We start from the raw sequence: 27186 nt of genomic DNA on the forward strand, positions 1-27186 counted from the left end.
TATATAAATTATACATATATCTAGAAGATTATGTATCATCGATAAAATATTGCATATATCCTAAAGATTATGCATCCTCGATAAAATATTGCATATATCCGAAAGATTATGCATCCTCGATAAAATATTGCATATATCCTGATGATTATGCGTCCTGAATAAAATCTTGCATATATCTTGAAGATTATGCAAACGCAATATTCATTATATAGTTGATGGATATATAATGAAAGAGAAGAATACATATTTATATATATGTTCTTGTATTCTTTGAGGACAATGAAAAGTAATCTAATATCGATATAGATTTTGACAAACATTTCCTGAAGTAAATGTTTTATATTTGTCAAAAAAAAAATGATTGTATTTATGTGAATACAACTAAAGAATCATTGTGTGGAGCTCCGTTTTCCCCTTCCATGGCGAAGAGGCGAAAGGGAACTTCGAAGCCAGGTGCGGCTGGAGCAAGCAAACTGAGATCAAGTCCGGAGGTTCCTTCAATCCACGAAGACGATGTCCATCCTGAAATTTTCTTGGACCCCTGTGACGAGCTGGAACCGGAGAAGGAGCAGAGCACAGATCCTTCGATTACGATCCCTAATCTGAAGCGGTGGGCAGATGAAGCTGAGGCGGAGGATTACCAGGAATCTGCCAAAATTGCTTGGAGCAAGTTCAATGTAAATCAGGTGAGAACTCCATCCTCGCAATTATCTTTTACAGAACCATTAAAAATAGGGGATCAGGTGGTGGCTAAGATAGATGAAGAGGAAGCTGAAATTGAAGCTTCCTACTGGAGAAACTCGATTGTGTGTATAGTGTTGGGGGCGAACCCTCCTTTCAAAGTTTTTGAGGGCTTCATTAAGAGGATCTGGGGCAGTTTGGGTGTGGATAGGATAGTTCGAATGCATTCTGGATTTACTCTTGTTAGCTTTAAGGATGAAGTTACTAGGAATATCATACTGGAAACAGGTGTAATTCAGTTTGATAAAAGGCCGGTTATCCTTAGACCTTGGACGGAAGATATGGATACTGCTCGTATGGTTAAATCGGTGCCAGTTTGGGTGAGATTGAATGGATTAGGATTGCAATATTGGGGAAAGAGGAACTTGAGTGCTCTTGTTAGCACAATAGGGAAGCCTATAATGGCTGACAAGGTTACTTTGGAGAGATCTATGGTCAAATATGCAAGAGTTTTGGTAGATGTGGAAATCAAAGATGAGCCGCCAAGAACAATTACGTTTGTTAATGGGAAGAAGCAGTTGATTGAACAGCAGGTGGAATATGAGTGGTTACCAACCAAATGTGCGGCTTGTGACATGCTTGGTCATACGCTCGCAAATTGTAACAAAGGGAAACCTTTTGTTTGGAAGAAACACCAGCAAGGCAGTAAGACTAAACCAGCTGAGAAAGTTGCTGATATGGTTCAGCATGAAGGAGTTCGGGATGACTCTTTAGATTTAACTCGAGATGTGGAGGGTGGTAATAATGAGGGATCTTTGATTAATGAGGAGACAGCAAGAGATACAGTTGCCTCTTCCATGCATAATAAGGATGAAACTTGGGTTACTCCTAAAAAGAAAGGGTTCAAACCGGGTCTTAAGCCACAACCAAAAGCTTTGACTAGTAATGGTTATGATGCTTTGGTGAATGCTGAGGGAGGTGTGGTTACAGATTCTTTAACTCTACCTAATGGATAGTCTTAATATCTTAGGTTGGAATGTGAGGGGGCTGAATAATGTTGAGAAGCAGCGTGAGGTTCTTGACCTTTGTAAAATAAATAAAGTGGGTTTTGGGGCTCTCTTTGAGACTAAAATTCACCATGATAGAGTTAATTCTTTAGTTTTGAATAACCCAACCTGGAAGTTCTATTCCAGCCATGTTATTTCGTTCAGAATTATGTTAGTTTGGATTGACAAGCTCGTCAAGGTGGAAGTTTTGTTGGAGGACAAGCAGTTTATTCATTGTAAACTGAAAATGATGGGGTATAAAGATGATTTCTTTCTTACTGCGGTTTATGGAAGTAATTCCTTACTTGATAGGAAGGAGTTATGGAATAAGCTTGCCAACTTTGGTCATTTGAATGCGCCTTGGATAATCCTTGGTGATTTTAATGCTATGTTTGCTCACAATGATAGAAGTGGGGGTAGAAGAGTAAAAGATAGTGAGATTGTGGACAGCCAAAATTGGCTTGCCTTGGGTCAGGTGGATGAGTTGAAGTCCTTAGGTTCCTTCTTTACGTGGTCTAATAACCATGACAAGAAGAGCCGAGTTTACTCGAAGTTGGACAGAGTTTTCACGAATGAGTGTTGGCTGGACAGTTTTCCGAACACTTCAGCGAGCTTTCAATGGGGAGCTATTTCTGATCATAGCTATTGTTTGGTTAAGCACCTCAAGATTAGTAACCGTGGCATTCGTCCTTTCCGGTTTTGTAACCACTGGACGCTTAAAGATGGCTATAAAGAAAAGGTGTTAGAGGTTTGGAAGGAGCGCATTGTCTCAGATCTGAAAAGTTTACACCAGCAGCTTTTTAGGATTAAACATGTCCTAAAAAGTTGCTATGTGAACAACAATGAGTCGGTTACTGTCAGTTACAAGGTGACCCGTGAGAAGTTCATTGAAGCTCAAGAGTTTTTGGCTGCGAATCCTCTCTGTCCTTCTGCTATCAATACAGAAAGATTGCTGTATAAACAGTTTCAAGAAGCCCGGAGCCAATACTTCAGCTACTTGCGCCAGAATTCCAAAGTGAGTTGGTTAAAATTGGGTGATGAAAACTCCAGCTATTTTCATTCTATAATGAAAAAGCGGAGAGCTGAAAACAAGATCTGCTCCTATAATGTTGATGGGATTGTAATAGATGATTATGACAAGGTAATTGATCACTTCCTAAATCACTTTCGCAATTTTATGGGGAGGAAAAGTTCGGCAACCAGGAGACTTGAAGAAGATTGTCTGGTGTTTGGGAATAAGCTTGATCTCAATCAACAAGTGAACTTGATTCGTCCTTTCAGCAAGAAAGATGTGAAAGATGCCTTATTTGGAATTCACTCATCCAAAAGCCCGGGTCCTGATGGGTTTGGTGCTGAATTTTTCAAGAATAGTTGGAATGACATTGGTGAGGACTTCTCCAAGGCTGTTCTGGGTTTCTTTCAAACTAGCCAGCTCCCTCAGGAAGTCAATGAAACATCAATATCCCTTATCCCCAAGCTTGATAACCCCCAAGGAGCTAGTGACTACAGACCTATTGCCTGTTGTACCACGACTTACAAATGTATTTCAAAGATGATCTGTTCTAGACTTGCGGAAGTTCTTCCTTGGCTTATTCATGAGAATCAAGGGGCCTTTGTTCAAAAGAGACTTTTAGCTCACAATGTTTTGATCTTGCAGGATCTCCTCAAAGGCTATACTAGGAAGAACATTTCCTCGCGTTGCCTCATGAAAATTGATCTGAGCAAGGCGTATGACACGGTTGATTGGTGCTTTGTAACGGATCTCTTAAAAGGTCTCTGCTTCCCTGCTAAGTTCATTTCATGGATCTTAAGCTGCCTTCAAGGTGCCTCTTATGTCCTTCTTCTTAATGGGAGGATTCAAGGCTCTTTCAAGGGTGAAAAAGGGCTTCGACAAGGGGATCCGATGTCTCCCCTTCTCTTTGTGCTTATTATGGAGTACCTCACTAGACTGCTCATTCAGAGTTCTAAGAAGAAAGGGTTCGGTTTCCACCCTCTTTGCAAATCGTTAGGGCTTGTAAACCTTTGCTTTGCAGACGATCTAATAATCTTTTGCAAAGGTAATGAGAAGTCAGTTCAGATGGTGAGAAAGGCATTTCTCCTTTTCAGTGAGGCTACGGGTCTTGTTGCTAACAAGGCAAAATCTTCAGTTTTCTTTGGGGGTATCTCTTCAGTTGTTAAACAAAGGTTGTTGGAAGTGTTAGAAATGGAGGAGGGTTCTTTTCCTTTGAAGTATCTTGGTGTAAACCTAAGACCAACCAAATGGCGAATAGAAGACTGTGGAATCATTCTAGACAAGCTTCATAAACACCTGCACACTTGGGCTAGTAGGAATCTTTCTTTTGCAGGAAGGGCTCAACTAATTCATTCGGTCCTTCTTGGTGTCAGGAACTATTGGATGAATCTGTTCTTGCTTCCTCAGAAAATGACGTCGGCTATTGACAAGTGTTGTAGGGACTTTCTTTGGGGCTCCAATGGAAATAGGAGCAAGATGCATATTCCTTCATGGGAGAAAGTTTGTCTTCCCAAGATTTCTGGCGGTCTTGGTTTCAGGGAGGGAAAGAAGTGGAACATAGCTCTTATGGCAAAGTACATTTGGGCCATCTCGAGCAAACAGGATAATCTTTGGGTGAGGTGGATTGATGCAGTGTACTTAAGAGGGGTGAGCTTTTGGACAGTTGATTTTAAGCTTGATGCGAGTTGGTACTTCAAGAAGATACTTCGGCTTCGATCAACAATCAACGAGTCCTTAATCATGGCTGCTGAGTTGAGAGGTAAATTCAATGCTAAATCGTTTTATTTCTCTTACTGTCAAGTTCAGCGTGTTGATTATGCTAGGAATATATGGGATAGATTGATCCTTCCAAAGCATAGATTTATTGGGTGGCAAATTGTGAATGATCAATTGCTTACCAGAGATAATATTAGTAAAATAATGTCCATCCCTTCAGACAGCTGCCCAGTATGTTGTATGGAAAAGGAATCTCATCACCACCTTTTTGTCAACTGTTATTATACCCGAAGTGTTATTTCTGAGGTAACTACTTGGTGTGGAGATTTCTCTTGGCCTTCTAATATCAGGGACTGGTTTTCGAGATCTTCTAACAGTTTTCAGGGGAAAGTTCTTAATTCAATAGTGCTGGCAACTTTGTACAATGTTTGGATGAACAGAAATTGTTGTATCTTTGACATGAAATGTAAAACAGTTAGAGCTATGAGTAAGGAGATAAAGTTTTGTGTTAAAACTAGATGTTTGATGGGTTGTAATAGGGGAAAAGGGAAACTTGATAATCATATTCTCAATGTAATTTCTAGGTGGCTAGTGATGTGGTGTGCAAATGCTGTCGTTTGTTACGTGTTTGTATCAATTCTTTGGTGTTTCTTTGCTTGTTTGAATAAAGATTTCCTTCTTGTTCAAAAAAAAAAAACTAAATAATCATTAAAAATGATTATTATTGATGCAATTTTATAGTGGGTTTTGAATACCTAAAAAGAATGTTAAGAAAATTGCATTGAAACATCAAAGTATAAGAATAACAATGAGCATGACTAATGTTATTTAAATACATGAGGCATGTATTTATTGTTCATCATTCCCTGCAGAGAATGATACGAATTGAAGTCAACTACTTTTAAAGATTCCTCGTATTAGTCATGTTATTATACATTGTTATTACTGGCAATGTTGGAAATTATTGAATCTGACATATATTAAAGATTAAATTTTGCATACATCTTGGAGACTATGCAAAAATTGCATTCATATATTCTTTGAAATATCGTAAAAGAAATTGTTGAATAATTTCTTATATTTTTTATGGATGAACAAGTAATAAATTTTTAAGAAATTTATAATAATGTTCTACTTGTTCAACGTCATTCCCCGAAGTGAATGTAATGATTTTAAATAATCAATGACATTATTTACTACTCAAATATTTTCAGAAAAAATGGAAACAACTAAAAGATGAGATACCACACATAATCAAAGTGCATGAAATTTATATATCATGTGTGGAATTGAATAATATTGGTCGCGTGCCTGTAGTACGGACATACTTATAATCAAGATAAAAGTATACTTGATTATTTAATAGAATGTGAATTGTACAAACTTATTGTACATTTAGAATATTTAAATATCATTACCTAAAGAGAATGAATAGACATGAAATTCTATTTCAAAGAATATAGATTTCACATATATTGGTAATGCCAGAAGCAAATTAATATATACATATTTTATTATTTCTTGAAATCAATAGTTTCAAACTATTGTTAGTACAGGATATGTATATATATATAGTTACTATATAATTCAGTTTGTATATTCCCAAAAGTGGATATATAATTTACTAAAGTGATCCAATATAATCAAAGTGATAAAGAATCACAAAATGATTATTTGAAAAGCTTCCTGAAGAAGTCTTACATACAATTGCTACTTGGAGTAGTAAAATATATTTGTATGTACCTAGATGTATAACTTTTATCTAGTTATGAAAGTAATAAGAAATAGCTTATTGTATGTACTGGTTGTACATTTAAATATATAATATATCACGTCATGATAATTAGACTAATGAATAGTCTATTAATAAATTAGACTTGTTAAAAAGATACCATGAAAAATGAATAATATATTATGGTTATATCTATTTGACCATTACAATAACATGATGAAGTTGTCATGTATCTTTAAATTATACACATCATTAAATTGATGATAGTGATTCCTGAAGAAATATAAAGTTTGATAAACATAATAGTGACTCCTGAAGAGTGTATATGTTTTGGAGAATAATATAATTATATTATTCGTGTATATAAAAATGAAACTTGTAATGATTATGTTGTAATGAATTTACATTACCTTTTGAAAGTTTCATTGAAATACAAATTATAGTGAACCTGAAGTTCATGAATTGAGTTATTTTGACATGATCAATCATATGCAATAAATTGTCAAAGGATTTGACTAAATTTTGTTGAAGAACCAGAAGATTCTTCTCATTGTTAATTTATAAGGCTCAAAAGAAGAATGTGCATATATTTGCACATAAAAAATATTTAAATTATATTTCTTTAACAATCTTGAGCCATTGTTAGATTTTTATTGCATAGTTTCTTATCGATGTGATAAGATTATATGATCATGCATTTACAAAATGTGTAAATTTATGTATTTCTAATTATACACGTATGACTCATTCTTAGAAATGAATTAAGTTCATAAGGATTGAACTTGAAACTGAAGTTTATTGAACCTGAAGTTCAATGTCATATAGTATATATGAGTTTAAATAAATATTGATTCATTGTGATATACTGAAATCCCTACAGGTATATTAATATTATTAGATATCACAATTTTTAAAAATTCTCTCGATCAGGGGGAGAGAAGCAGTTGGGATCGATGATAATTTTTGAAAATGATCCTTGCACAAAGTATATAAGAACAATATAGTTCAAAATGATATATACCAACTGCAAATCAATATTATTCAAAGTTGAGTTAGAATGAATTGAAAACGCCTGAAGCGTAAATGAACAATGTAGAAATTATTAGTAAATGTTCATTTGATTTGCCCTGAAGTTGTTAAATCTAGAGGTACTCATGGAGATACCTTAATGTTATAAAGTATTAAAATGATAATCGTGATGAAAACGGTACTCGAAGAGACTCCCAAAAGAAGTTAGACATAACACATTTGATCATAATTGAATCCCTGAAGTGATTCTATATAGGTACCTATAAATGATAAACATATTTGAAAAATATGTAATTTAAAGAGATCTCTATAAGTTATGTCAATATGGGAGAAAATTATCATATAATGAAATTTTTGTCGACAATAGATGTTGAATGTTTGCATATGCAATAAACTAACATGAGATACCAAGGATCATTGTATTAAATTTGTCGAGAATTATCGACATACATTTTGATTTTTGGCCAAAATATTATGACGCAGTCCAGGCAAGTTTACTCGCATAAAGTGAAGTAAGACCTGTAGGGTGTGCAAATAAATATTTCTAATGAGAAATTTGCATATATGTATTTGTACATAATGAATTGTTGTACAAAGTTTGCATAGACATGAGATTGATTGAAGTAAGGCTTAATATTGAGAAAATATAATCATGATTTGATTATAGCCTGGAATATATTTTATGAGGATTTATAAGTGTCACATAAATGTTGCAACAAAAGATTATTTATTTGGAGCTCCTAATATAGTGAGAATTTGAAATAAGCCTTATCTAAAAATTCTAGAAGAATTTAGTACATGTCTTAAGTGATATAAATTCTAAGTCGCGCGCACTATATGACAAAGATCTTTGTATGAAATAAAGACATGTAAGTAAATTATTGTTTAAAAAATACGTATGGTTGTCTATGCAGTATAAATACGTAAATTATACGTTGTGATAGACTCTTGAAGAGTTTTTGATTAATTGCAAAACAAACTTTTATTTCTTTTGTATATCGAGAAATATTAAATGTATAAAGTTTGTTCATTAGTATTGAAGTCCTGAAGTACTTCATATGTATCAAGAATTATAAATATATGATCATTTGATATGGAAATTAAGATCATACAACAAGATGGAACAAATATATGGTCTTGGAGTACCATCATTGTCACAAATTAAAATTTATAGTACCATTAATGTGTTATGTTCATATCTACTTGAAATTTTAAATTTTCGTATGAACAAAGTTGTGTACACATATGAATGATACAATTAGTTGGATAAAGACTAATGTTCCACGAACCCCTCATCTATAATTTAGAAGTCCATACATACTCTGAAAGAGTTATAGAAAATATATGATCAAAGATCATATATGGTGATATTTTAAAAGTGATAACAATAATCTTATGAGATTTATTATCACCAAAAAATTTATGGATCATATGTGCATGAGGGGGAGATATATTTATGTTGCACTCTTTTTCCCTTAGTTCAGGTTTTGTCCCACTGGGTTTTCTTGGCAAGGTTTTTAACGAGGCAACTTGCAAATAGTTATGAATATGAAATATATATTGTACTCTTTTTCCTTAGCTCAGATTTTGTCCCACTGGGTTTTTCTGACAAGGTTTTTAAAGAGGCAACTTTAAATCATGTTAACATACTTGCATTTTATGAAGCAAGTAGAGAATGTGTGTGAGTGAGATCATTGACATAGCATATTCGGGAAACATATGGATTGCACTCAATAAAGAAGTATCAACCCAAGCAATTCTTCATGGATAATACTGCTTGCATCGCTCAACTAAAAGGATGGTACATAGAAGGAGATAGAGTTAGAACACATTTCACGAAATTCTTCTTTATACACTTCAAGAAAATACATATTGGTGTTCAACATATTTAATCAAGTGTCAATCTTGTAAACTTATTCACAAAGTTATTATCAACATCAACATTTGAGAAGACGGCAGATAAGATCAAAATTCGTCGATCAGAAGATCTCCACAAATGCTTAAATGAGGAGGAGTTAGTTTACACTATACTCTTTTTCCTTTGATCAAGTTTTCAGCAAGATTTTTAATAAGGCAGTTATTATGGACATCCAAGGGGGAGTGTTATAAATATTAATAATTATGTGGATGTCCAAATCTTTTATTTATTACCATTAATTGTAATTAATATTCCTCTTTTTCTTAGTTTCCCTTTTTCTTAGTTTCTTAATATCTCACTCTTGTATTTGTATAAATAGGAGTTCACCCCATTGGAATAAACAACTCAGAAATTCTCTTTCTCTCTTCATCTTCTTCTTCTTTTCTCTCATCTACTTTATATTATTTTATAACAAGTAATTAATTTCTGTTATATTTATATTTGGAAACAAAATTGGTAAGTATTAGCCAAGTCGGTGACAAAGAATAATGAAAAATAAAGGGCTTACCAATAAAATGATAGCTAAAAATTAATATTTTTTTTTTCTTTTTCCATTAATGTTTTAGCCATGAAATTCTTCAGAGAGTATAAATATACAAAAATAATAAAATTATAAAATACAGTTATATAAAATTTTAAATATTTTTATAATTTTTATATTTACAGAAATTATGGTTTACTTTGATATTATTTTCCTGTTATATATATATATATACTAGCAAAAAGTTACGTGCGAGGCACGTATACTAAATTTTATGTTAGTTTTTTTCTACGTTATTAAAAAGTGAATACAATTAAAAATAAAAAATCTATATATTATTAATTATTAGGTTCAACATCATTACCCAGTGTTTATTTTTAAGAAAAAAATATATATTTATGAAATAATAATTTGTTGCAACGGGTGTACAGGAAAAATTCGGAAAATATAGCATTTATTAGTAGAGTATTGATAATTTCAACAGTAAATTAACTAATTGTATACTTTTTTGTCTGCTAACATTAAGTATTTGATATTTGAGTGGTGAACTCTTATTTGTCCGCTTTTCAAATTTTTCTAACACTCTCATTTTATTCTTCCAACTTTCTGTAGTTGGAGTGATGTCCTTAATTGTTGTATATAGTGTAGTCATTTATTCACCTGTTTTCAAATAAAACAATAGATATACAAAATAAAATATATAATTAAGCTCATATTAAAATCAATCTCACCTTTCAATATAGTGAAAGGATTTTAAATTGATTCATTCTAATAATTGTGACAGACCTAACGAATAATAATATTATGTTACCTAATAACAAAATAGGAATCTACCAAACAGCATTATCAAAATTTATTCCAAGTATAATTATATAAATCTATTACTCATTGAAGTCTATTAGAAACTGTAAAAAGCTCACAACACAAAATTTCACATCAAAAATCTAAAAATGATCAACTATGTAGCAGCAATGATAATACAATAACCAAAATTGCCTAGTCATATATAGTCTTAAAACTTAAAAGAGTGGCATTATTCATTCAAGTTTCGACTAAGTGTTTATGAGTTTGAGTTATAATATTGTGTCCTGTGTTTATGTCCAAATAATATTGTGTGTGTCTGGCTAATCTAGTGGAGAAGATTGAAGTTTTGATTCTCAATAAATAGAATGAATATAAGTGTATACTTTGTAGTAGGTCATTATTGTGTCATTTTTAAGTTAATGTGTCAACTTGAAAACAATTCATTTAATAAACGGAATAGAGGAGTCAATCTGAAAATATTTTTCTACCTTAATAAGTAGAGCTATAGAAAACAAACTTGGTAACTTTTTGAGTGTTAAAAAAATTGTAAATGGTTATAAATTTAGAGTAAGTAACTTGTGTGTGGCAGCTGGTTAAAGAAGCCAAAATTGAGGTTATGTATATGCTGACAACAGGTTCACATTTCAAGTTTTGTAAGACTATACTCTCTTCCCTGGCCTATTAACAAAAATTTAACGTACACATAACACATGAATATGACTTTCTGCCCGAAACCAAGAGATGATTAGAAAGTAAAAGCACCGTTAGAACTTTCCTTTGTTTGAAGTAATAATATAATAACTAATATCTTTTATTACATATTAATAATTAATTCAATATGAACTTTCAAAAGTATTTTTGAAACATCGTGGGATATATAAATGCAATACTTTTGTATAATAGCATGTAGCATGTTGTCTTCATTAGTATTTTTTAAATTTTAATATGAAAATTAAAATTATAAAATATAGCTTAAGAAATTATAACTAAGGTTATAAACTGGTAAACGTTATGTTGGAGGCTCGGATTTTTTCTCTAGAGAGAGAAATTTGTTAGATTAAATTTTGGTAGGATTATTTATCTAAAATTAATCAATTATAATTAACGTTTTCTAATCAGAATATTCTGTCAAGTATTAGAATATTCTGTTAATATTTTGACAGAAAAATAAATAATAATATTAAACCGAGAATTCTGTTACATAGCCACATTTTATATAAAAAAAGATAATATTTTTAAAAAAAGTCAGTCAATAATTTCTCATAAACCAAGAATTCGTTTATATAGCCACATTTTATATATTCAGATTTAGATGTGGAGACAAACAATTATAACCTGATCGAGCCAAAAAAATAAATAGAAAAATTATTTAGCAATATATATATATAATATATAGAGCAAAAACCCAATTGTATTTTTTTTAGATTTAATGAAATTTATTTTATTTATTTCATTATATAAAGTAACCCATGAATTTCTCATAAACTATATTATTTTTATTAATAAACCATTTTATTTTTAATATAAATAAAAAGTCATTCATGAATTTCTCATAAACTAAGAATTCTGTTATATAGGCACACTCTATATAGAAAATAGATATAATAATCAATTTTATAGATTATAATAATTATTATTGATATTTATTTTAAAATTTATAGAATAATTGTTTTAATAATATTCTACATATATAACCATACCTATTATTTAACGTAGTTAATTTATTAATAATAATATGCTATATTAATTAATTTAAAAACTTAGTCATACATATATAATGTGAAAATATATACATATTCTAAAATAATTCTGAAGATAATTTGAGAAAAAATAAAAGTTATATATTTTTTGAAAAATATCTTAAGTATACATTTAAATTTAATTTAATTTTTTATTATCATAATTTTTTAATATTGTTTTAATTTGAAAAATAAGAATTGATTATTATTGTTTCAAAAAATATCTTAGCAGTATATGTTTTGAATTTTCATAGCTTCACTAAATTCATGCTCAAACTTTTTTTTTTCTTCATTTTGAATTTTGTTGCTAAACTTGAAAATAAGATTTTACTTAAATTGTATTGAGCTTTGTTGTCAAAATCTTCATAACTAAGTATAAATTTCAGAGGTTAAGGTAATTATTTTACCTTACTCAATGTGTAACTTAAAGTATAATAATTAGTTTAATAAGACAAAAATTTACGATAAAATAGAACCAGATAGTACCAACAATTAGCCAATATATGAAATTGAATATAAACTCTACCTTAAGAAAAGATGAGATATATATATATATTACCACTTTATAATTGGCACATAAAAAATATAAAATAAAATTAGCACAAAATTATAGAAACCAATAAACTATGTATTGCTTAGGGAGAATGGAGATTTCATGAATAGTACTAAATATAATCATTATAAGTATAAGGATTAGATTAATGAAGAATAACTATACATGAAAAGCAAGTATATATATAACTCAAAATTTGAGATTTCCACACAAATTATAATTGATTCACTAAATAAATGTCTTCTTTATAACATTTGTAACAATTTTTCTTATTCTTTATTGTATTTTCAACAAAATACAACCTCAAGCATCTCGAACCCAATGTTATCATCACTGAAATTTGTAATAAATTAATAAAAATTATAAATACAAATATAATTCAAAGAGATAGGAGATGAAGAGATAAAGAGATAAAGAGAAAAGAAAGAAAACCTATACTATTTGTACTCGCTCTTTACTCACACATTGATCGTCTATCGACCTCAAGTACATTGTTGCAAGAAAGCTATCTGTCATTATATAATATATATATATATATATATATATACTTGAGACATTTAAATACAAGCGAACCTCCGTTGCTCCAGGACCGCTCAAGCGATCACTTCCCCCAGTAACATGACGACCAACAAAAACCTGCCCAAACCCACCTTTACCCAACTTCCTATCTACCTTGTAGAGCGGTGAACCTCCTACTTGAACTTTAAAAAGGGAAAGGATACAAAAAGTTTCAATGCAAAACCAATAATAGCAAGCTTCTCTATAATGATACAAAACTATTAACATATAAGATCATTCAAACCGAGCCAACAATGTCAGAAACAACAAGCGTTAGTTTAGAGTAAATGAATAAACAATGGAGATTTTCTCCATCAAAATCCTGAAAGTATAATTTATCTGCTGACAAACAATACTTAATCAAAACAAATACCGTTATCAACAAATAAATAACAAAATATCAGTTCAAATATTAATGAGATTGGTTTTATTATTATTTTATTATATATAAATAATATTTTATTAAATAAATAAAAAATTACCCATAAATTTCTCATAAACCAAGAATTTTAGTTATATAGGCACACTTTATATAGAGTAGATATTACTTTTATAAAACACCATAAAAATATTAAAAAAAAATTAAAAATAAAAATAATAATTTATGTAATTATTTTAAAATAATACATATCCTTTAATTTGGCCCTATATACGATAAAAACAAAATTTCAAATTGATCATCATATTGAGAAAGTGTGACCAATTAAAATTAACTATTAATAATGCAAAATAAACTTAACTAAACTAATGAGAAAATTATGATCAATACATAATTACTTAAATAAAAGCATAGTAAAATATCTTAATTTATGCACTATCGATCTTCTAAAATTATATCAATCTAATGATTGTTTAGCATCTCCATATCAACATTAATTTCTCTTCTATGTTTTGCTATTAATTTTCGCACAACGCTTAGTGCAGTTATTAAGCCACCAAATTTATGTAGTCTCTGAAGATACTTCTCATCATCATCATCCTTTCGGGATAATAGAATCACTTGAATTACCTCCTCTGCAAAGCAATCTAACGTAGAAAGCTTTTCCGAAAGCTTCTCCATATTCTTCTTCTCTAGAAGATTCTTCTCATCAAATTGTTGAGAACTGTTATTATTAAAGTTTAGAGAAGGAGTGATCTTCAAATTAATGTTTAGAGACAAATTCTTAAGACTTTTCATCTCTTGAATAACAACATCTTCACCTTCGAAATCAACATCTTCATACTCAAAATCACTTTCATCTTGTTTCATGCATTGAACAAACCCCATTATTCTATCACTTTTTTTTTTATATAATTTCAATAATAGAAAATAATGAACCATACATTATATCTCATAATTGTCGTTTCTATATATAGGGACTACCTAGGATGGCTTTGTTTTTTATTTTCCTAATTAAATTCGAATTATTTAGTTTTTATTTCAAAAAAAGAAAAAAAAAAAAAGGATATATAGCGATAGATTGGATATTATCTATACTCGTCATTATTTATATTTGTTAAAAAAAATAAAATCAAGGGCCTAGCCTCCGATTATCTTTATTTTAAAATACTCTTTATTTAAAATCCCTTACAAAAATATATGTATTTATTTAAATTAAAATTCATTTTTTTAAAAAAAAAAAAAAATCACCGTAAATATATTTTTTATAATTAGATGTTTTTCGAATTTGTTCTAATATCTAATCTTCACCAAAAAACAAGAAAACAGCCCCAAAAAATATTAATAATTGATATATAATAATTTTTCAAAATATAAATAGGGAATTACTTTATATGCTATTTTTTTTACTTTTCTTTTTTAAACTTATGTTTTGGGTTACTATTTGCGATTTAAATTGCTACGTTAGTTGCTATAGGAATTTTTCTGTGGAATTCTATTAAAATACAAAAAAATTTATTTTAAAGTGTAAAAATAATAATAAAAATAAAACTCCAATATATATTATGTACTCAGAATAATGTTTATATTTCTTTTAAATACATAATACTATTTTATATATATTTAGGACTTTTACAATAGCAATATTTTAATATTATTAAATGATTATTTTTAAAAATTGTACAAAATAATGTTAAGAGCTCAATTTTCATCATTTTTTTAAATAACCAAACATAACCCAATTTCTAGTGCGAACATATACTAAAATGTAACCAATCTTTAATATAACACCTTCAGATCAAGTTATTATTAGGTTTTATTTTTATCAAAAATTGAGTTCACAGTATTATCTTGTACCATCCATTAAAAAAAATCTTACGTTTAGTCACAACAAAATTTGTGACTAAAAGTAAAAAAATTGTAATTAATTATAAATTATCATTCCTATGTTGTGTCTAAAAGATTCATGGCTAAAGGCTTTAGTCACAAAAAATTATAATTTGTTGTGACTAAAAGTAAATTAGTGACAATTTGTATATAAATACTATGTTTTAGTTACAAGTAATTTTTTTATTGTGACTAAAAGTCATATTTAGTCACAAAAAATTTATGTTACGACTAAAAATTTGTCACTAAAAGTAGTTATTTTTTGTAGTGATCTTAAAAAATAAAAGGTCAAAATTTTCATTTAACAAAATAGAAAAAAAAAATAATAAAAAAAAAAACAACTCAAAATAGTATTTATCCTACTTTTATCACTTTTTTTCGAGAAAAGAAACTTGTTATAAATTAACTTACTTTTATTATTTGATAATGGTGAGTAGAATTTTGATCTTGTTGTGGTTTAATCTTTTGTGCCTAGTGAAGTTGATGCCATACTTTTGATTCCTAGAGTAACCAATCAATGAGTTTCCTTGTGAAATCACTCATTAATTAATTAGTAATTCCTAAAGTGATTAATGTTGTTTATTAATAGTTTAATAATCTTAAACATTTATGTTACAACTATTTTTATGTATAGTCGTATGTTAATTGCAGACATAAATTACCTTAATTAAAAGAGCAATTTGCGGCGAAACCCCCTTATGTTTTGATTTTTATACACTTAACCCCCTTATTTTTATTTTTGGTGGCAAAACCCCTTTATGTTTTAATTTTTATACACTTAACCCCCTTATCTTTTTTTTTTGTGGCAAAACCCCCTTATGTTTTAATTTTTATACACTTAACCCCCTTATCTTTTTTTGGTGGCAAAACCCCCTTATGTTTATTTTTCTTTGCAAATTTGACACGCCAGTTAAATATTACCGTTAAATATCAACTGGATGACCACTGTATAAACCTTTGTATATGTAACGGTAAAACCTCGAAGTCGATACAGTAGTAATCCAGTTAGTATTTAACGGTAATATTTAACTAAAACTTTAAATTTGCAAAGAAAAGTAAACTGAAGGGTTTTGCCACCAAAACAAAAGATAGAGGGGTTAAGTGTAAAAAATTAAAACATAAAGGAGTTTTGCCACCAAAAAAAAAGATAAGGGGGTTAAGTGTATAAAAATTAAAACATAAGGGGGTTTTGCCACCAAAAATAAAGATAAGGAGGTTAAGTGTATAAAAATTAAAACATAAGGGGGTTTCGCCGCAAATTGCTCTAATTAAAATACTATTCAACGTTTGAAACTCTCAATATTTAACTTGTAGAAAATATTATCTTATAGTAGTGTTGAACATCATTAGAATATAATAACAATTCTCTTAATATTAAAACTTCTTTGAGATGAGTTAATAAACATTTTTGTTGTGCAATTTAATAAATTATTATTATATTTGTATATATAACCGTATATTAATTGTACACATAAATCACTTTAATTAAATACTATTAAGCATTTAAAATTGTCAACATAAATTATAGAAAGTATTATCTCGTAATGGTTTTGGACACCATAGAGCATAATAAACCATTAAAATATAATAACAATTTTCTAGGGTGCATTTGGAAAGCCACATTATAATTGGATTTGTGTATAATTTGAGATAATTACACAATTTGACATGTTTGTCAGGTAATTACATTGTAACTGTGCAATTAGAAGTAATTGATGGGTTCCAATTACACTTTCCAATTTTTATGGCCCCCCATGAGAATTGGATGTAATTACACTGTGTAATTACTAAAAACTTTCCACATTAAACATTAGCTACTAAAAATATTATTTTCTCATGTAATTACTAACTATTTTGTCAAACAAGATATTAAGAATTCATATGTAATTACCACGTCATGTCCAAACACACCTTTCATTTTAAAATATAGTGTAATTACTAAACTGTGTAATTACCACCCTAGTAATTACCCTACCTAATAATTACACAATTACTTCCAAACACACCCCTAATTATTAACACTAGTTTGAAAACGTACAATAGCATCTAACAAAATTTGTCACCATCATGAAATTAAGTCTTTTTAATAAAAGATTAAATATAACACTAGTTACATTATAGTTACTATAAGGGTTCGTATTAAATGTCAAACAAACAAAACACCAAATTAAATTTAGTGGTGTAATAACTAAAGTACCTCTTAAGTAAATACTTATTTATTACACGATTTAATTAATACCGATCAATTGATTTGTGCTTCTACATGAATCTATAAATAACCATTTTGCTCTTCCAACCTCTCTTCAAAGTCTCATATAGATTAATTCAATATGAGTGATTCCATGATGATAAGTACCCAACAACATGAGAATGAGTTATATAGCTATGAAGATCAAAACAAGGAAAAAGAGGCATTTGTTTCCCAACTCCCTAAAACCAAAGGATGGTTAGGATCAAATAGTACTCTTTGCTTGTACCAAAACTTTTGGTGTCCACCAACAATTGTTCCAAACATAATTTCATTCCAAAATCACTTCCAAGCTCTTGATGAAGACATAATTATAGCCTCAAAGCCAAAATCAGGCACCACTTGGTTGAAAGCCCTTTTGTTCTCAATCATCAATAGAGCCCACACAACACTCTCCAACACCCCTTTGCTTAGTTCTAACCCTCATGAGCTTGTACCCTTTTTTGAGTATAATTTGTATACAAGAAACCAAAAAAACCCCCCTCTAATAAAAAGCATTCCATCTCCAAGACTATTCTCCACTCACATACCTTATGACTCTTTACCAAAATCTATTATAAAATCGCAATCTCAAATTGTTTACATCTGTCGAAACCCTCTTGATACTATTGTTTCCCATTGGCATTTCGCAAATCAAGCTGATGATGGTAATCGCCTCGACCATTGTTCTTCAAAGTGGACTTTAGAGGAGTTTGTGGATGCATATTGCAATGGTGTGGAAGTTTATGGGCCATTTTGGAGCCATATTCTTGGGTATTGGAAGCAAAGTGTAGAGAATCCTCAAAAGGTTATGTTTCTCAAGTATGAAGAGTTGAAAAGGGACACTAAAACTCAAGTGAAAAGGTTGGCTGAGTTTGTAGGGTTTCCTTTTTCTTTGGAGGAAGACACACTAGGTATTATTGATGAAATATTAGAGCTTTGTAGTTTGAAAAATTTGAAAGAGTTGGATGTGAATAAACATGGAAAATTCATGCCATATTTTGAAAATAAAAGCTATTTTAAGAAAGGAGAAGTAGGAGACTGGGTTAATCATCTTAGTTCGGCAACAGTAGAGCGAGTTGAAAAATTAATCCATGATAAGTTAAATTCTCTTATTTGATAATTTAAGCTTAATTATTTTGCATATTAGCAAATAATAATAACTATACATATGAGGGAAAGATGTAAAAAAGTCTATATATAATATAACTATTGTTTAATTGTGGTATTGTGTATCTTTGAAGTAATTCTAAAATAAATAAAATTGAGTACTTATTGTGTTATGTACTATAGCAGCTTACCTTACTAGACTGTTGAAATTAAGTTTAAAATTTTGTTAATTTATTATTTGCTATACTTAATAATGTGTTTAAATTTTAATCCTTGTGGACAATATGAGTGTTCTTGCCATTGGCATTGGCCATTTTATTACTTGTTCAATTTATAAGTAAGCTTTTCAAAATACATTTATATATCTGCCAAAACCAATTAATTAGGGGCACATGATCATGGTAATTGCAGAGGGAACATATAAGATACATAATGAGTCCTATTATCTCTTACTTTGATGCAATTTTATTTGAATCCAAAGGCTTGAAAAGGCACAAAATAAGTTTTACCAGTCATGGTTTGCCACCGTCAATTGTTTGAACCGTCTCTTCAAAGACAGGACTACTAAACAATTTCGGCTGATCTACTGTTTCGGGAGGAGAAATCGACAGATCCCATTGGCATTCCTGGACAGGACAAGTAGATATCATGTTTGCTGCTGAAAGTGATGCATGAAACTGTTCAAATCCTGGCACCTTCATAAGCTTCGAGTCTTCGGCTTTCATTTCGCTGTAGCTGTTACACTGCACCTTCCTCCTCTGTACCTCTTCCTTAACTCTCTGGTAGACAGCAAAAGAAAAAAAAAAACTTATGACCAAAAAGAAAAACAGAGAAAGAATATTTAAATGACTAAAAAATTTCTCTAAAGGGCATAAGCACTACAACAAATAGTTCCAGTCTTTAAAGCCTTTCACTCATATGATAAAAGATAATTCAGCTCAACAATATGAGATGTTTTCAAATTCCATTTCACTTTCCAAGAAAAGTGTAAACTACCCACTCCATTCATTACTTCAAAGAATCATAAGTACACAAACAAACTTTTGAGATAATAAAAGTGTATCCTTTTTCTAGATTATGATTTATAATGGCTATCCTTCAAGCAAAGATTAGAACTTTAAGCCATTTCTCCCAACCCTTTCAAGCCCTGAATTTGTCTAGTGAGCAAGTGAGTTCGTAAGTAACATCTTTACTTGTTTCCATGTAAGCCTTAATTGTCTATAACATCAAAAACTAATAACCAATATAATTGGAGCTTAATACATTTTCTTAGAAACACTTTTTGATTTAGCTAATTATAAAGAACAAGTAACATTTACTACGACAGATATCTACAACAACATAAGTCTTCTTTTTGCAAAGAACAGAATGAATTTGATTATTAAAACAATGAAGAAGTATTAAGGAACTCCATAAAACATACCTGAAACAACCTCAAATCGAACTTGGGCACACCTATTTGACCAACAGCTAGAGACCCAAATAAGTTACCCAACAATGCAGCATCAGCAACAGGCAAGCCTTGCACGAGTCCAGCCACGAACCCAGCAAGAAAACTGTCCCCTGCACCCGTTGGATCAACCTGGTTCGTAGGGAAAGGCCCAATTTGAGCTTCCTCATCCTGCCAGTAGACCGTGCACCCATGTTTCCCATTTGTTACAACAACACAACACAATTTTCTCACTTCCTCAATGTCCAAAGACGAAGTCTCTTCACCCGACGCCTTTATAAACCCAATTTGAGGAAGAAGGTGATAAAACCCACTCTCTTTCAAATCCACAAGTTTCACAGTTCCATCAATGGCATCAAAATCTCGTATCAAAGCCTGAATATCCACAGAAACTGTTTCACATAATTCAAGCATTTTCTCAAGCGTCTCTGGCAAAATCTCCCCGCCGACCCCAACCGCCATTCCAAAATTGAATCTTGATTCTGGGAGATCTGAGGGCCAAATCGGGTCACAAGCACAGACCCTTTTCAAAATCCGATCTTGGTGCCCATCCCCATCGATTTCAGAGCTGAAGTGTGCATGGAACAAAGTGGTTTTCGAATCAGGCACTACAATTGGTTCATGATGGGTCGAATAAGCGAAGTCCCAGCCAACTTTCGATATTGAATTGTGACAAACCAACATGCCATCGAACACGGCAGAAATGAAGGAAACAGCACCGCCGAGAGTCTCGGCCACTACAATGTCGTCTCGGAGAAGAACATCATGGCAATAGTTGCCAACAATTAGGCCCTGGTGTCGAGGATATTTTCGGTCCCTCACCATGGGTGGGAATTGAATCTTTTGTGAGAATTGTCACCTACAACACACCTAATAATCTTAGCATTTTCTAACAAGACAGAAATGATAAATAAAGCAAATAAAAACTTAGCACAACAATTGTTCTCCCAATGTACTAAATTTAGTTGTGAAAATACAGGAAAAGAAAATCAAAGATATTTTGAATATTAAAATAAATTAGGTTGTTTGGCATGATTAAAACTTAAAATAGGCCATACCTAGTTAATGTAAGACCTTCAGAAGGGTGTGTGTGAAGAAGCACTTGACTAGGCAGGAGAAATCTTTATTAACCCTAAAAACAGCACCAACAGCATTTGATTCCAACTCGTGTGTAGATTTCTTGGATTGAACACATTCACATCAAACCTTACAATTTAATTTAAACATGGAGAAAAGAATATAATTCCTATTTTAGTCACACCTTTTCAGCCAAACATTTACTTTTCTATGGTTTCATTCTCTTGTTTATATGGCCAAATTAAGTTTGACCTTTTTATGAGTCAAGCTAGTGTCTTACTATTAAGCAGAATTATCCAAACATAGGACTTCACACATTCATGATTCATCTTTCACAAATACCAGTCAGTTCCTTGGCATTTCTGATATACACGAAAACAGTCAGCATCAATAATAATTATAAATTTATAAGTATGGTTCTAACATACACAACACTTAAACTTTGTTCATGCTACAATAGTAGTAATTCAGAGATAATAATACACCGATAAAATTATTACAGAGATAGCATGAAACCAAATATAGAACACCCAATCAAAACCAAACTTCATTTCTTTTTATTTAAGGTGTGGTTCAGACTCCTCACAAACACATTAGATCGTCTTATTTACTAAATGTTAAGTCGTGATTTTGCAAGTTTTAAATCAAGATACCAAACATTGTCAATCAGTACGAATTCCACCCATAAAGGTCCTTGGATCAGGACAGTTGCCAGTGAACTGGGCTTGAGAGAAGTCAAAACCCGGGTTCTGCAATTTAAAAACAAAGCGTTAAAACAACTGGTCTCAAACTAAAGAGCGTATCATGTCAATGACATAACAAAAAAATGTTGTCAGTGCTTAACTTATCTAAAAGACCAAAAAGACTCTAAGCTACACAGCATCAAATTACTAAAATCTTATTAGAGTAATAAAATCAAGCAAATATAAGTTCGTTTAATACCCTAAAAAATATGAATACTAAATTTCTTTTAGTAAATAATATGAAAGTGCTTGTCATCTTTTACAAACTTTTTAAAATTGGTTTTTTTTAAAATATCTACTTAAGAAGTGAATGTTTAACCGATTCTTGATAAAATCCTATAAAATGAGAATTGAAACTACCGGCCCAACGAAGAAACTTAACACATATGCAAGAACTGCCAAATATTAGATGTCATAATTATTCATCTTTTACCAATACTATCCCATACAATTTTAAAATTGTACAGCATAAAATTACAATGTACTACAAACATTTAATTATCAGCTACAATACAGTGCTCAGAAGGTCCAAATAAAGAACAAGAGATCAAAAATCAATGAAAACAACTCAGCACGAAAAATAAATATTAGCATTGCATTATATATTTGAGAAACGAACCAAAAACCATGGCAACAAATAAAGCACAAAAAGAATGCACTTTGATCATTTTGTATAAAGACAATTACATCATGATATTACAATGCAATTTAAGCATAATTTACCTCTTCTTGAAATCTTTGAAGCATGAGCCGCTTCTGTTCGAGATCAGTAGCGTAAGGATCGAGTTGGCCCTCACCCAATATAGGAGAAGTCCAAGTCTGGCCTTTGTCCCTCTTCTGTAGTGTTATATGCATTATACCATCCTCTACCAATTGCGGAAAAAATGACAATTTTTTATTAATAAACTATGAACTCTAGTTCGAGCCAATCTATATACATGCACTTCTATAGAAGTTACGCATTGGCATCCTATATGGCATTTAGGACCTAGTAAAACTAAAACGCCAGTATAAAATTTCAGCCAGTACTTTAGTAAAGACCCAAATAAAAAACTCAAAAATCTAATCCCTAAAAGTCATAGTTCTCTACTGTTGTAATTCAAATTCGTGATATTTCTCCAAATCCAAATGGGCAACTAAGGACATTTTATTCGAGGAATAAGAAAACACAAAAAAAATATACCTAAGGTCCAAAAAGAATCATCTGTCTTCACCGGGCTAGCAAGGTCATGCTGCGATAATAAGACTCAAATTAACTAAATTATAAAACTGATAAAACACCACGGTGAACATTAAGTAACATGACTAACATTGAGGTAAGGAGGATTGCCCTTGATCCCGAGTTCAACATGCTTAGACTGAATCTTGCAATAGAATTGCTTGGAATGAACGTTTGGCGGAAGAGTTATATACATGTTGACCTCATCTAGTGTCTGGTCCCATTCAAACACCTTTTGACCTAAAGAATAAGAAGTGAAAATCAACTGTTTCAGAGACCAAAGTCAAAGAAAAGAGAATCGGGACAAAAGATAAATACCATTGTGAATGAAGTTGTGGCGCTTTTCTGGAGCCAGTTTCTCGGCCATTGCTTCTTCTTTAATCAAGCTTTTTGGTCGTTTCGCCTATTTAGTTACTCTCTACTCTAGCTTTTGCTTTGTTTCTCTGATTATCTACGAGTAGTGCTAGCCACCTAGACAAAATATCACAAAAGTACATCATGACTCGTGGCAAATTTGTTAATCTTACGTGATTTACTAACGTGAATGAACAAAAATAAACAAATCGATCCTAAAAAAGATTCTTAAGTTTACTTGTGTAATTTATATTTAAAATATAAAATAATCAAAATTATTATTTATAAGATAACGAGAAATATCGAAGAAGATAAAAGACTGAAAATACTTACCTTTCATATATAGAAGCTTTGTTTATGAAGACCACAACAATGCTAGTTTGGTTTGCAAACACAAAATTTACAGAAAAGTGGTAAAGTAAATGTTGGTAGGTAGCGTGCATTAGAAGCTCAAATGGTAAGAAATAATAATTATAACATATGTAATTCTTTTCTATCAAAATTATAATTATTTTAAGTCAGCATGTTGGCCACTATATTGTGAACTTTTATTTAAAGAAATTTGCTCAATCAACCATGATGTACATTTGTAACATTTTGTCTAAATGAGTACACTACTTAAATCAAGCGGAGGAATGCAGAGAAGAGAGCATACAGGGTAACAAAATAGGTGAAACAACAGAAGCACGACTACAGCAGAAGCCATGGCCTGTAAGTTAGCTCCAGAAAAACGTCATTGCTTCGATCACAATGGTATCTGTCTACGTCTCTATTCTTGATTATTTTTCTTTGATTTTGGTCTGAAATATTTACTTTATCACTTCTTATTCTTCAAGTCAAAGATGATTGAATAGGACTGACCTTAAATAAGGTCTACATGTATATAACACTTTCTTCAAGCGTTCATTCAAAGCAACTCTATTACAAGATTCATTCTTGCAACAGAATTAGAATTACAACAATGTTGGCCTCGTTTCTTAACATTCAACGATGGTGTTGTCCATTTGAGTTTGGAGAAATGTCACGAATTATAATTACAACAGAAGAAGATTGTGACTTAGGGTTAAATTACTGTTTTCTTTTTCTTTCTCTAGGTCCATAGTCTATACTATAATATTGGCTATAATTTTATATTTGGGTTTTTAACTTTTTATCACGTCTTAAATGTCATATAACAATTTATGCATAAATTTAATTGATCTGCATATATTTATGTATATATATATATATATATGTTTATATATATAGATTGGTTGGAACTAGAGTCAAATGGTAGAGAATAGTATCATGCATTTACTACTACAAAAGAGAGACAAAGACTAGACATGGGCTTCTCCCACACTTTATAAGGGTCGACTTGATCCTTATGCTACTAATCTCGATTAGAACCAGCTCATGCATAGATTTTAAAAAAGGTAAATTATGCTTAAAATACTTTCTAACAACATACAAAATGGTCAGTAATGACATCTTTGTGTGCTTATTGCTTGTGCTATCATAGTTTGGGATTGTTCGCAAAATATAATGTAATGATAACATTCTTCTTTAGTACTCGATTAGCTTCACTTAGTTGGACTTCATGAGCAGTGTGCTATAGCTCATGATTAATTGTTTGTGGTTCATTGTCATTTTATGTTGTACAATTTTAAAATTGTATTAACACAATAATTGTAGAAGATGTATAACTTTGACACCAAATATCGATGTTTCTTCTATATATATACTTTAAGTTTCTTTGTTGGATCAATGGCTAGTTTCAACTTATATTTAATAGGATTTTATCAAAAGTCTGTTACATATTCACCTCTTAGATAGATATTTATAGAAAGAACTTGTTTCAAACATAGTCTGGAAAAGGTGACAAACACATATGCTTGTATTATTTACTAAAGAATTTCATAATTCATTTTTTAAGGGAACTTAAACTTATGCTTGCATGCATTCACTACTTTCAATAAGAAATTCGACATTTGTTATGTAGCTTATAGTCTCTTTGCTTTCTTGGATAAATCAAAAGCACTTACAACAATCTTTCACACTGCAGATCCAAGTTCTAACTTCTCTCAAGCCCCACTGACAATTGTCTTGATCAAAAGAACTTTATGGATGAAATTCGCACTTTATTGACAAGGTTTGGTATCTTGATTTAATGTGTTTGTGAGTAGTCTCAACTTTGAACCACCACCAAACAAAAAGAAATGAAATTTTGCTTTGATTGGGTGTTCTATACTTGATTTCATGCTATCTCCCTAATAATTTTATCAGTATCTTGTAAGTCAATTACTACTAGTACTACAATTACTATAGAATGAACAAAGTCCAAAGTGCTATGCCAAGGAATCGACTAATAGTTGAGAAAGATGAATCAAAATGTGTGAAACCATATGGGTATATTAAGGTATTAAGGCATATGTTTGGGTAGGTGTGGGCTTCTAAGTTTGGCTTTTAAGTTATTTAGGTTTGGTTTTTTGGCCATAGTTTTATAAGAATGGGTTAACTGGGTTTGGACTATATGAGATTCGACTTACTTAGTAGGTTTGGGAATAATTCTTAGAAAATTATTAGAATTCAAAACCAGCTGAATAAGTATTTTCTAATTATTTTTGGTTGGATAATTTGATCATCATGTAAAAGAAATTATTATAAGCAAACACAATACAGTTTTGAGGCATTTTTACAAATTTACTCTTATGATTTCTAAGGTATACTATAGGGTACTTAGATCAAAATAATGTCTGAATAGGCATTTTTACTGTCTGTTGTGTTCTTTTCATTTAATTCACTAAACTAGCTAATTAACACATACAAATCAGAATTGAAACACTAAATACATTAAAACAACAAATCATCATCAATCCTAATCCCTTTATAGGATTAGGATTTTATGTAATTAGTAATAATGATAAATACCTCAAATCCACCAAGCCAAAAACTCCCAAATCTCAAATCCAAACCAACTGAAATAAATCAAAACCTCCAAACAAACTGCAATCAAGCATTATAAAGTGATATACGTAGCATTACTTTACTACATTTTTTTTTTATAAATACAAAATTTAGACGATAATTTAATAAACTAATTAAACCCACATACCTCAGAGAGAACGAAAATGGTTTGAGGGTGCGGCTGGCTGCTATAACTTAAAGATGTTATTAGGGTTAATACATGTATATAATATATATATATATATGAGAAATCTGGTGGTGTAGTGATACGTAACGGTAGAATCACACTAGACTTACAAGTGTTCCATTGATAAGGTTTTTGTGTTTGCGATTTGGGGGATTTTCTAGGGCTTTTTTTGGTGTTTTGTTGAATCTGGAGATTGAAGATTGGAGCAGTCACAGGGTTTTGGATACGTGTTTGATTTTGAAATTGGTTGGTTGTTTTTTTATGGTAAAATTGTCTATTTTAAATTATGGAAAATTCTACAATGCACTCTCTTAAAATAGATACATTGATACACTATT

The 27186-nt window shown here is 30.8% G+C and overlaps 3 protein-coding genes and 1 long non-coding RNA gene across 8 annotated transcripts; 1 reads left to right on the top strand and 3 right to left on the bottom strand.

Annotated features, from left to right (window-relative positions):
• Positions 1 to 12931: 12931 nt before the first annotated feature.
• Positions 12932 to 13250, bottom strand: LOC115714730 (uncharacterized). Its single transcript, XR_004011111.2, has 2 exons — positions 13144 to 13250; positions 12932 to 13044 (listed from the first exon to the last, which is right to left on the bottom strand). It is a non-coding gene; the product is annotated as an uncharacterized LOC115714730 (long non-coding RNA).
• A 4615-nt stretch (positions 13251 to 17865) lies between these two features.
• On the top strand, positions 17866 to 18882 carry LOC115717571 (cytosolic sulfotransferase 15-like). Its single transcript, XM_030646559.2, has one exon. The coding sequence runs from the start codon at positions 17866 to 17868 to the stop codon at positions 18880 to 18882; it is 1017 nt and encodes a 338-aa protein (XP_030502419.2).
• A 241-nt stretch (positions 18883 to 19123) lies between these two features.
• On the bottom strand, positions 19124 to 26856 carry LOC115705104 (inositol 3-kinase). 2 transcript variants are annotated; one of them, XM_061106874.1, is made up of 4 exons: positions 26810 to 26856; positions 26626 to 26700; positions 20296 to 21181; positions 19124 to 19651 (listed from the first exon to the last, which is right to left on the bottom strand). In XM_061106874.1, the coding sequence occupies exons 3-4, from the start codon at positions 21145 to 21147 to the stop codon at positions 19385 to 19387; spliced, it is 1119 nt and encodes a 372-aa protein (XP_060962857.1). In that variant the 5' UTR covers positions 21148 to 21181; positions 26626 to 26700; positions 26810 to 26856; the 3' UTR covers positions 19124 to 19384. The 2 variants fall into 2 exon arrangements, with proteins under 2 accessions (XP_060962857.1, XP_060962856.1); XM_061106873.1 differs by lacking the exon at positions 26810 to 26856 and adding an exon at positions 21381 to 21454 and having other exon boundaries at positions 26626 to 26691.
• Positions 21695 to 26953, bottom strand: LOC115705122 (uncharacterized). 4 transcript variants are annotated; one of them, XM_061106877.1, is made up of 8 exons: positions 26810 to 26875; positions 26626 to 26700; positions 23680 to 23832; positions 23453 to 23601; positions 23326 to 23374; positions 22866 to 23008; positions 22053 to 22148; positions 21695 to 21761 (listed from the first exon to the last, which is right to left on the bottom strand). In XM_061106877.1, the coding sequence occupies exons 3-7, from the start codon at positions 23726 to 23728 to the stop codon at positions 22062 to 22064; spliced, it is 477 nt and encodes a 158-aa protein (XP_060962860.1). In that variant the 5' UTR covers positions 23729 to 23832; positions 26626 to 26700; positions 26810 to 26875; the 3' UTR covers positions 21695 to 21761; positions 22053 to 22061. The 4 variants fall into 4 exon arrangements, with proteins under 4 accessions (XP_060962860.1, XP_060962858.1, XP_030488225.2 ...); XM_061106875.1 differs by lacking the exon at positions 21695 to 21761 and adding an exon at positions 24049 to 24090 and having other exon boundaries at positions 21768 to 22148; positions 26810 to 26874; XM_030632365.2 differs by lacking the exon at positions 21695 to 21761 and having other exon boundaries at positions 21768 to 22148.
• Positions 26954 to 27186: the final 233 nt, after the last annotated feature.

The sequence above is a fragment of the Cannabis sativa genome, chromosome X, assembly GCF_029168945.1.
Source record: "Cannabis sativa cultivar Pink pepper isolate KNU-18-1 chromosome X, ASM2916894v1, whole genome shotgun sequence".
NCBI classification, from domain to species: domain Eukaryota; kingdom Viridiplantae; phylum Streptophyta; class Magnoliopsida; order Rosales; family Cannabaceae; genus Cannabis; species Cannabis sativa.